Source organism: Natator depressus, chromosome 1, assembly GCF_965152275.1.
Source record: "Natator depressus isolate rNatDep1 chromosome 1, rNatDep2.hap1, whole genome shotgun sequence".
Taxonomy (NCBI): domain Eukaryota; kingdom Metazoa; phylum Chordata; order Testudines; family Cheloniidae; genus Natator; species Natator depressus.
In genome coordinates, this window is record NC_134234.1 from 191,080,157 (window position 1) to 191,092,248 (window position 12,092).

Genomic DNA, 12,092 nt, shown 5'->3' on the forward strand with positions numbered 1-12,092 from the left:
AGGGTAACCCCAGCTGGAACACCATTGCAGCAATTCAGCCTTGAGCTCATAGATGTAAGAGTCCCTGTGGCAAGACCCACCTCACAGAAGACGAGTCAAAGCCACTGGAGCAACGATAGATATAATAGTACTATTGTGTAACATGGAAGCCCATTTTATAGTACAGAAAATTTGTGGAGCAAATATGATGCTGCCAATATAAACTGCATCCGCAAAGGTGAGGTAACACCTCCATCAGAACTCACCCTCACAGCTTCAGCGCATTTCTCTAGTTACTTCTCCCTACCTATCTGCATCACTCTGTCTTATCCGTGTTTGGCCTAAGCCAGTTTGCTCCCAACCTCGTCCCCCACAACACAACTCTATCAGACATCAAGGCAATGTGGATCTGAGTATTAACTGCATCTTGGGGACACTGTGGATCATGATCTCTCCTGTCTTCCCTACTCATCCTTCATCAACCAGGATGAACTGTAAACTTGTGGGACTCCACATGCTGTGTCCCTTGGGATGATAGGCCCCTTGGGAAACAAAACTGAGGCCAGGTTCTGTGAACAATGCCAAAGACAAAGTAGTAAACCGATGAAAGACCATCTCATCTGTGCCCATAATATCCCAGAAGAGTCAAATTTTGTGGGTAATGGTAGCAAAAGGTGTTGACAGATCTAACAAAGTTAATGTGGCATCTCACTGACTCCATCACCTGAAGGAGATATTAAACCATGGATATCATTGTCTCTGTACTAAACTCCTTTTTTTAAGGAGTACAATAGATTTAAGGCATCTTGTGAAGTCCAGGCCATAAGATATACCACATTCAATTCAAAAGTTTTTGCCAGCATCTTTGTTACAGAATAAGTGTAAAATGAGAGGCGTATCATATTTTTAAAAGACATGAATGAAACTTTAAAAACTGTAAAATTATTTCCTGAGTATCCCTATATCTCTGCAAAGGCAGACTGCCATTTCTTTTCACTGGCTATATTCATGGTGGAAGAAAAATATGCAAAAACAGAATTTGGCCTGTCGTCAACAATTTAGGGTCAAACTCTCTAAGTTACACTTGTGTAAATGAATATGGAGTTATTTCAGATTATAAAAGCAACTAAGAGCTGAATTTGGCCTTTAAAACAGTATCAGTTTCTGTAAGGCCAGACACTGCAGTTCATAGGTGCAGTAATAAATTCAATCTTGGTTGTTCATTTTAATCCTGTTGAGTTACCTTGACTATATCTTTGGTAAACATCTTAATTTGAATAATTAAATATATACACTGAAATTTTAAGTTCTCTCAGGCTACTATAAATCCACTCTGATGTTCTTTGTTTCCTCACAGTTTAATAAAAGATAAAATGAGTGCTAACCCAAAATCTAAAACCCATAAAATATCCTCAAATATGTCACATGTTTCTAACTAATAATGTTTTTCCCTCCAACCCCAAGAAAGTTATCATTTTATCAGCCATGCTCCTGACTCTCAATGATCCACTCAAAGATCTTTATTGAACTGCCTCTCAACACAAATGTAGTAATACTAAGGGCTTATCTTTTGGAAGGGAGAGTCTACCTTATCGATATCTTCTTCTTCCTCTTCTTCCTCCTCCTCTTCAGAAAAGTCAAGGATTTTCTTTGCAAGTAGTGGATGCCACTGAAGACACTTTCTCTTTGGTCGTTTCCCAGTTCCCTCTCCTTCTGTTGAATGATCCTTATTCCGATTACTGCCTTTCATTACTGTGACCTGCCATGCAAAAACAGCCACAAAAGTCATCTTACCAAATTCAGGCAGATCACTTATGCATGTTAAGCATAAAGGATCATCCTGTTAAGAGCTGAACAAACTAATACCCAATTCAGAGGTTTATCAAATACAAGATTCTCAATTTTTTTGACAACACTACATATGGACATTTAATTTAATAAGTTATTAATATGGCATTATGTGAGCTCGCTGTGGATGAATCCTTTCTTGTCTTAACACTCCCTTCAAGCTACCAGATCAACCCGTGACATCCAGATTATGACTACGTAATAATTGGGACACTAGCCCTATCTAGCTCTCTCAAACACACTCTTGCCCAATCTACAGTTCAAAGTATTCACACTTCAGCAGCTAAGTGAGTGAGCAAGAGGCTTTAAGCTTCTCCAAAGCCTGTGTCTACTGCAGTATTTCATATTTTGTCAAGCCAGGAAATCCCTCCTTTTAGCACCAGAACATCTCGCCAGCCACACATCTGCAAATCACGCATTTATATTTAGCAATGATGATTTTTAATCCTGTGACACCATGAGCCAGGATTTCCCCAGTGCCGTTAACAAGTGCAATAGAGAAATCTGACGCCCAGTCCTAAAGGGATGAATTATGAATTTGAAGCAAACAAGAAGAAGCAATTACACTAAAAACATTTTCAAAGTGCTTGTCTACTTGAACATGTACACAATACAAAAACCCCTGAAAGAATGAAGTGCATACCCACACAGTGCAGATCATATTCATCCATCACTCTTGCATATTTGTATTTCATATTAAGTGTCTCAGATCTGTCTTTATTGAAATTCATAATTATTGCATGTTAACATCCAATTTAAGATGCTGCTTACAAGATCTGATAACCAGGCATATCTTGAAATAAGGCATAATATCCCTCCATGCACACTGGATACAAATCAATTATTTTTTTTTTAAATCAGATTTTGTTTTAAATTAAATTGGATTTTTATTTCATAATTTAAATAATAAGTTTTTCTTTTTGAAAAATACACCTGTTTAAAATGAAGTCTGAATGTAATACGTTAAAGCCTAAATTTATTATAATCTCTTAAAACATTTATATGAAAATAAATACACTGTATCTATGATCCTCTACCAAAACCTTGAAGTTAAAGGCTGCTTTTCTATATAAAAAAAAGAATCAGGGGGAAAAAAAAATCTAATTTTTGAAGTCAGGCTTTATAAATAGGGCACAATAGTTCATGTACTATATTAAGGCTTGTTTTGTTTATTAAAAATAAATTTTGTATGCTGGTTTAATTAAATTCCAGTTGCCATCCTAACACAGCTTGACAAAAATCATGAGCTAAGAGTTAATAATCTACTAAATAAGCAATATATCATTCACTATTTTCTTACATACTAAAAACGTACAATTAATAAGAATCTGAAAATATTAAGCTATATAGTTGCTCAAATAATTGTATATAGTTATAGTGTACCTTCCTAGGTAACAAAAAAAAATAAATTACTAAATCTACTATAAAGGCTGTATTTACTTATATGTTTTAATGGTTATATCAACCCATGAAAATGCAACTTTCTTTAGAAAATAACTGAAGTACAAATGGAAAAGTTGATTAAAATCAAGGATATAAATTGCGTTGGCTTAAATCAATCCACCCTTCCTACGTATATCCAAGATAAGAGCTTGCAACTATTTATGGAACTTTTTTGGTTTGTTCATTTGCATCCTTTTGTTAACATGACATTAATGTACACTGTCTTGAGTCAAAGATGATACTGATGGTAACCAGAATTAACATAAAGGAAAATGAGTGAATCTAGACAATGGATAACCTATATGGACTGTGAAAAGATCTGTGGAAGATTTTGAAAGGCTAATGGTCATCTCTCAGTGGCAAGCTAACAATAATGGCCGAATCATGGTCCCAATGCAAATTTCATCATTCATTTCAAATAGGACAAGGGTTTGGCTATTGGGAAAGATGTATAATCACTTAAGGGCAGGAAGGCAACATGATAAAGATCCTGCTTTTTGGAACATAACTGCAGAACTATGACTTTTTAGTTACAGTCACAGAGTGGAAAACTATACAGTGTTTATCACACCCACAAATATTCAAGTATTAAGACAGATTAGCTAAAACAAGTAACTTGAACAATTTGATGCAACAGCTACTGTTGTTCAGGCCAAATTACGTGTTCCATTCCAAACACAGTTTTCAGTTATTAATATTGTGCCAGATTCTCAGCACCAGCTCTGTCCCCCTTTGCATAAGGGTACATAATTTGGCTGCCTCTGAGCAGTTGAGAAATTCCTTGTTGGGGGAAACTTACTTGCACAAAGATTGCCACCCCCCTCTAAGTGCCCCCCTTCTGGCACAGGAGTTGTGTCAGGGGAGGGAGAGGGCAGAGCTCATCTCCAATACACCAGTTCTCTATTGACACATGGTCTGAAGCATCCATAAACAGATTTCGTAAGTTAGAGCAGCCTACTGGTATCCCAACTTATATCTGGGTCAGAACAGCTTGAGAATCAGAGAGCAACAACGGAATACATGTTGGCACAGTAAAAGAATCCAATGCAATATTTTCAAGTTAGAACTTTCCATGCTTCATCTCATCCAAGACGTGATTTTTGTTATAGTTTGGACAAAATCCTTTTGTTCACTTCAGAATTACATAAGGGTTGAGGGGGTAGCGAGAGAAGATACAAGCCACTTGCCCCATATGATCAAAGCTTCACTGAGGAACACGCACACCAAACATCAGAAGCTACCACAGGAAGTTCTAACCTGGGTAATTTCAATAGTCCTCAATGAAAAAGGAAAAAATTCAACTTCAAAAGAAGTTGGTTCAGTAATGTTAAACTGGGAACATTTGTACCATCTTAGTAATTTCACACATGGGCATTCGAATTGTAATTTGTTCTTTTCTCCCCTATAACACATCAGGGACCCTCTCAGTTCAGGATGCTTTGGGATTTAGCAGCTTTCCCATAAGATACTTATTTTATTGTTGTGCGTATCATCTTGATCTTCGATGTAATGCTAATTTAAGCGCTGCTTTTCATGTCAGTTATTTCACTGATAATTATCTGTAACCAATACTTCTTTTAAAATTATATTACCGGCACTATAGAAGTCTCATTACTATTTCAAAAATCAAGTTTAACAGGCAGCTTTCTGCTCCCCCGAGTTTTAAAGAGGATTAAGATAAATCTTCACAAAAGATAAGTAATCCCACAGCATGTTTTATAAGTATTCTCAATTATATCTGAAAATTTATCCAGCCAGTAGTTTTGGAAAAGGCAAGTGAAAACAGGAGCTGAGCACTAGCCATTTCTAAAATCCGTAAGGGATTCACGTCATGATCTTTATTTATTATTGTCCCTTGCTCACAAACAATTGTTTATATTTTCCCGATACATAGGCCATACATTGGAGTACCTAATTATCCCTTAAAAACAATTTACTGAATCGAGTACTCATTGTACTGCACATTACTGAATAGGTAAAAATGCATTTTCAGCTTCCTGGAATTTAGTGACATTAATTAGGGTTTTTTTAAATTGTGATATATTTTACCCTTGCAGTCATTATGATGCAATAGTTCATCTATTATGAGACTCTCAATAAGGCAGCTACCAGCTCACCATAACAAGAGAAAAAAACTCAGGTCTGAGGCACCAAAGTCAATCAAAGCCCTGGATACTAAAGAGGTAGATCTCTTTAGAGAGACACACATTGTCTCTCCTCAATAAAGGCTGGAGTAGTCTCTGATAAGCGGTACAGGCTCAGGCCCTAAGTCAATGGGAGTTTTGCCATGATTTCAGTGGGAGAAAGATCAGGGCCACAACAAGGTCAGCTTTCAGTCTTCCCTCTAACTCGGCAGCGGGGCAAGGAAACAAAACAAAATGCCCTCATGAAGTATGCAAAGCTATATCCTGTGCCATCGAGACACATTCCCCTCCCACTAGGGTGACCAGATGTCCCGATTTTATATGGACAGTCCTGATTTTTGGGTTTTTTCTTATATAGGCTCCTATTAACCCCCACCCCCTGTCCCGATTTTTCACATTTACTGTCTGGTCACCCTACCTCCCACAAACTTTGAGGAAAATCACAGCAGGCATTTTCAAGAGATTTGGATCACTATTTTGTAATGTTTCAGCTTTTCTGATTTTTTTTAGGGGAGGGGGGAGCTCATTTTATTTTACATAATCTTTGCGCTACACATTTCACAGTAGTTTTAATTTGTCGGTGTCTACTGAGAATGATCCCTTGTACCTTCTTCTCCTGGCAGAAGTCTCTCACAACAGGAAGGCCAGAGAATTCCATAGGTGGATCTAAGCGTTGTATAGAAAGAATATCAGCCTTTACCAAATTCTATAGGACTTTTCTTTTGTGGACTGAAGCTGAGACACCACATCTTGAACATTTTCCTTTTGAATAGGTTCTCTCTCCATTCTGCCCGTGTGCTCCACAGATACAGTACACTCATAATGACATATAGTCACAGTTAATAGATTACCAAGGGTTGCTTAACATGACAGCAAAAAATACCTCTAATCCACATGAACTTAATATTTCCCTCATTTTTCCTTTTGAGTTCTTGGCTACTTACAGTATAACCACACTGGATAAAATCCAATTAAACTTCAAGTGAACACATAAATAAGTTAATGGTATCTTGTACTATACTACCATTGCTTACTTATTGATTAACTGAACATTAATGGAATTCATTTAGTTGAATCTTTAGGCTCCTATGTTTATCCTTTTTTCTTAATATATAATCAACAGCATGGTAGCTGATTGTTTCCTACGCAGGGAATTGCTTATGTACAAATAAACGTAGCCAGGTCTAATGGAAAGTTTACACTGACTACAAATGACATTTCTATGTTCTTCACGCGGCTCTATAAACATATAGTGGTGATACACACTAAGGGCAACGATCTCCGCTCCTGATGCAAAACTATTAATAGGTCTCCAATAACCATTCCACACTGCCATCAATAGTAAAATTAAAAAGCTCTCTTGACTCCACCTCGCCACAACGTCTCATGGGAAAAAATCACAAAAGGACCATGCTAATTTTTCAGGTCTCTCATTACACTTTTGCATCTGTAATCAGCTTGGAAGAGAAGGCACACTCTCTATACAAGAAGAAAAAGTCAGAGGTGGCAAGCCTCTCTAAGGCTAACTTTTTGGAGAGATGGTTGGGGATTCAGGCTTTCACCCGGCAAGGACTTGTACACATGCTTAACTTTACCCTCTGAGTAGTGCTATTGAAAGCATCAGGACTATGCATGGTGTGGAATGCTAAGCACATGCAAGAGTCTTTACAGGACTGAGGCCTTAGTCTTGCAATCCCGTAAGGGTAACAAAAAACAGTTATATTAGTGTACATTACACATTGCAACTCTCGTAAATGCAATTTATGAAGTACATCATATCAGGAGAGGTATCAACTCTCCTATGATGTCAGTAGAGCTAAATGTTATCTTCCAATCTGTCAGAGATGGACAGTCTAAAAAAAGACATGATAATATAGATAAACAAGGTTATTTTTAAAGCAACGTTACTACGAAAAGAGAAAAAAAACAGAAATAAATTCACAATCTTGTTAAATTACAAGCAATTGTCAGGCACATGCACAATAAAAAATTGATACAAAAGTAGGAGAAAGAAGAGTTATGTTCCAAAATATTGGACAAAGTATGGCAGCCTTGGTTAAAATGAGTCCCACGTGCTGTAAAACATCACCAGACGATACTTGTCAAAGCTCATGTTCCAGATCCTCTGACAACATAGATACCTCAGGGGTGATTGTTTACAAGTACCTTTAATGCAGAGATGCAGATGAGATGTGAAAGAGAAATTTTACCAACAGAATTGTTATCAAAATATTTTTTCAGCCTTTTCCTGCTGGCTAACTTTTTATTTTCTGTTGCTGGAAACACAGTATTCTCTGTCACTTTATAAATATGTACACCCAATGCAGGCTTTCAGCAGAAAAATGTAATCAACTGTAAAAATGTTAAGTGTTTTTTTGGGAGGTGGGGAGGATTGTTTGTGGGTTTTTTTTTTTTTTTTTTACACCTTTACTACATAATTTTTTTCAAATTTAGTTATAGAATTAGATGCAAATTTTCATCTTTAAAAATTCAAAACCCCCAAACTGTTTTATTGTGCCTTTTCTCTGACATCTACTTCCACCCTCCCTCTCCCTATGTTCCTAGATTCTTTACAAAACAGTACGTAAATTTGGCAGTCCAATTCCATGGTTTTAACTTTGGGAACATTGACAGTTGCCTGCATGATTTCTTAACCTTACATGTTGCATACCTGCAAAATTATACATTTACAGTGGTGATTATCAAAATCTTTACAAATGTCTTTGCAAGTAATTAAATATTAGGAAAGTATTTATACTAATCTCTATACCAATAGGCTTGGCAAAAATTTATTTTTGTAATTTCAATATATAATGTCTATGTTTATTTTTAAGCATTTATTTTTATCAATTTAAATTTTTACAGTTGCAGGGGGATGTCACACAATTATGTAATGACAGACACTATGAATCAAAATGAAGCTTTATAATTGTTAAAACACAAATTGACAACATCACATATCAACATATACAAAGAAAATATCCCTATATCAAACCCCAAGAAGTTCTCAAGCAGCATTTCTCTTACTTTGCCTATCTGTAAATTTTTCTCATCAATGTTTCCTGACATTTACTGATAAAAATTGAACCCTTCCAAGCCTATGAAAAGACAGTTACCTTTTCCATAACTGGTGTTCTTCGAGATGTGTTGCTCATGTCCATTCAACTTAGGTGTGTGCGCTCGCCACATGCACCTGTGCCGGCAGTTCTTCCCTTAGCAGTATCTGTAGGGGACCAGCTCCGGTGCCCTCTGGAGTGGCATGCACATGCCGCGATATAAGGGGCTCTGCCGGTTCCCCCCCCACCCTCAGTTCCTTCTTGCCGGAAACTCCAACAGTGGGGAAGGAGGGTGGGTTGTGGAATGGACATGAGCAACACATCTCGAAGAACACCAGTTACGGAAAAGGTAACTGTCTTTTCTTCTTCGAGTGCTTACTCATGTCCATTCAACTTAGGTGACACCCAAGCAGTACCCCTCGGAGGTGGGTAGGAGTTCACAGACGTGTAGACTGCAACACAGCTCTGCCAAACCCAGCATCACCCCTGGCCTGCTGAGTGATGGCATAGTAGGCCGTGAATGTGTGCCCTGAGGACCACGTCGCGACTCAACAGATATCCTTGATTGGGAAGTGTGCCTTGCCTGCACTCTGGCCTCTGATGATCGGCGGCGGAGGGACTCCCATCAACTCATAGCAGGTCTGAATGCAAGAGATGATCCAGTTAGAAATCCTGTGTGTGGACACCGGGAGGCCCTTCATCCTATCAGAGATGAAACGTTTAGTTGACTTACTGAAAGGCTTTGTCAGATCTAGGTAGAAAGCCAGGGCCCTCCTTACCTCCAAAATGTGAAGGCACCTCTCTTCACTAGTCTCATGGGGCTTAGGGCAGAAGACTGGAAGCAAGATGTCCTGGTTCATGTGGAAAGTAGGGAAGGAAGGCCGGGTGCCTTGGGAAGGAAGGCCGGGTGGAGCTGGAGCTGGACCTTGTCCTTATAGAAGACTGTGTACGGCGATTCTGAGGTCAGGGCTCGCAGCTCGGAGACTCGCCTCACCGATGTCACTGCCACCAGGAAAGTGACCTTCCACGATTGGTGAGACAGGTAGCACGAGGCCAAAGGCTCAAAGGGTGGGGCCGTGAGCCTGGACAAAACCAAGTTGAGATCCCACTGAGGGGCCGGGGACCAAACTTGAGGAAAAAGCCTCTCAAGGCCTCTGAGGAACCTGACCTTCATGTCATGAGAGAACACCGTCTGCCCCTGGATTGGCAGATGAAAGGCAGAAATGGACACCAGATGCACCCTGATAAAGGAGTACGCCAGGCCCTGGTATCTCAAATGAAGCAGGTAGTCTAAGATTGACTGCACTGAAGAATGTGGAGGGGAGATGCCCAGTCCAGCTGCCCAGCGGGCTATCCAGGGTAGCTGGTGGGGAGCGGGTTGGGCTACATCACTCCACTGGAGCTTGGGCACGAGATCCCGACGTGGGTGAAGAGTTGCCTGGCCTGGGACCTTGCTCACACCAGCACCAGTGCATGTGGCGAGTACATACACCTAAGTTAAATGGACATGAGCAAGCACTCAAAGAAGAATACTAAATGTAAGAAACACCATAGCAATACTGTCTACTTGCAAAAGCAAAACTCCAAAGATTTGAATGGCAACTCCTAGGTGGTCTAAGATTTCAATGGGTGCCGTATGTGTGTCAGAATGGCAGGATTTTACCAGAATTTCTCTTGTACCCACTATGAAAGTATGAACGAATCTGACTTGCCAGGATAACTGTGGCAGAGCCAACATTTTAACGGACAAGTCAGTATTCTTTGACATATCTACTGCAGAAAACCACCTCTTACATACGTGGTGATGTAGCTTGAATTGCTGTGTCAAAGAACTGATGCAAGTGATAAACAGATCTAAACCTAAACTGTTACGACTCTCAGGTAGAACAGTGGCATCTCAGACTATAAGCGCCTCATCCAACTCTCCTTGATTTCAACAGGAGTTTTTCAAACTGACTTTATTGGGAGTTAGACTGGGCTCTTATTATGTCCACATGGAATACTAGTACATGATCAGGAACGAGGTACTGTTAAGGCAATTTATTAAGCATCTTCCACCCCATACCACACTAGTCAAATTTCTAAGCTACTCTTTAAGAAATACCATAAGAACATAAACAAATACAGAAGGATTGAATCACCAAGACACTGATGCTGTTAATGATCTGATGAGGCGAGTTGTCTCAACCAGAAAGCAGGGATACTGTAAAGAAGCTTTACTCGGCCAACTCTGGGAACTAAGTCATTGATTTTTCCTTCTCATTCCAAGCAGAGAAGCTCAATTCCTTATATTTCAATTACAATTAAAATGCAAGATGATAAAATATATATACATGAAAAAAAGAGAATGTTTTTAATTAGATAGTTTATTTAGCTCTGGGGTGCCTTGACCTGCAGAATTTATTTTAGCTTAATATAACGAAGAAAGCAAATTAATTGGTACTAATTACTGACCAGATAGTGAATGTATTTCTTCTTGTTTCACAGCAGAGAGCCACTAATGAGCTTTTCTAACTTTCACAGAAGTGATGGTTTAATGAAGGACATGCTGTGACTAAACAGAATACTGTCTGCTGGCAGAAATTTGGGATAGACTGTCACCACATGTAACTAACACAGCAACAATTCTTGCTTAATTTTTAATGAAGCTCTCTTTCCTGTTTAAGTAAATGACAAACTAGTCCTTATTTCTCTTTTTGAATTTTCATTGATTGGTCCCTTTTTTGTTCTCAGTTTTTAATTTTATTTATCTAAGACTACCCAAGAAATAGTATGCTGTTTGAATTTCTGTGTTTTAAATGATCATGGAACGTCTACACAAGTTCTCTCTCCTGTCCATCAAAAAAATATGAGCTTTCAAAGAAAAAAATGTTTATATGAGAGGCACAAGATACTTGTATTTCCAGTGGCAACCGTTTCCTTCACTCATCATTAACACTTTCCCTTCGTTTCACAAACTCTTTCCCCACTTGGAAACATTGGGAATTATTCATTTCATTTCCTCCAAAACGGTTACAGCAATGCATGTGTCTCAATTACCATCTAAGTAAAATAAAATCACATATATTGCACACACATACACCTCTAACTCCAAATATTCTCAAAAATTAAAGGAGACAAGACAGACCACTTTCCATGTCTACTGCACATAGGGTGACCAGAGGTCCCGATTTTAAGGGACAGTCCCGATTTTTGGAGCTTTTTCTTACATAGGCACCTATTACCCCCCACCCCCGTACCGATTTTTCACACTTACTATCTGGTCACCCTACCTGCACATCAGACCTGTGCTCCACTCTTTGCACTGGCTTCCCATAGACTACAGAGTCTCGGTCCTTATCTTCAAGGCACTCCATAGCTTGGGCCTCCACCTAAAGCTCCAGGATGAAAACTGTGGTCAACCAGAAATTAATTTGGCCTGATGCATTTACTTAATCCATGTGAGTAAACTGTATTTTGTAGAAAGGTGTTGCAGTGAAACACAGTAAACTCTGAGTGAAATCCTGCTTCCACTCAATTAATAGAAAAGCCACCACTGATTTCAATAGGGTCAGCATTTCATCTTCAAAAGCTAAACTGAGGCATCTGTAAAATAGGTAGAATATTGATCGCAGGGGAATTG

At 38.8% G+C, this 12,092-nt stretch overlaps 1 protein-coding gene across 5 annotated transcripts in view; it reads right to left on the bottom strand.

Moving 5' to 3' along the window:
• BBX (BBX high mobility group box domain containing) overlaps positions 1-12,092 on the bottom strand; it is a 180,288-nt gene that overhangs the window by 82,691 nt on the left and 85,505 nt on the right. For all 5 annotated transcript variants that reach the window (XM_074972945.1, XM_074972938.1, XM_074972927.1 and 2 more), the window contains exon 4: positions 1,568-1,738. In XM_074972945.1, the coding sequence (XP_074829046.1) occupies positions 1,568-1,729 (162 nt within the window). In that variant the 5' untranslated portion in view covers positions 1,730-1,738. The remainder of the gene's footprint in view (positions 1-1,567; positions 1,739-12,092) is intronic.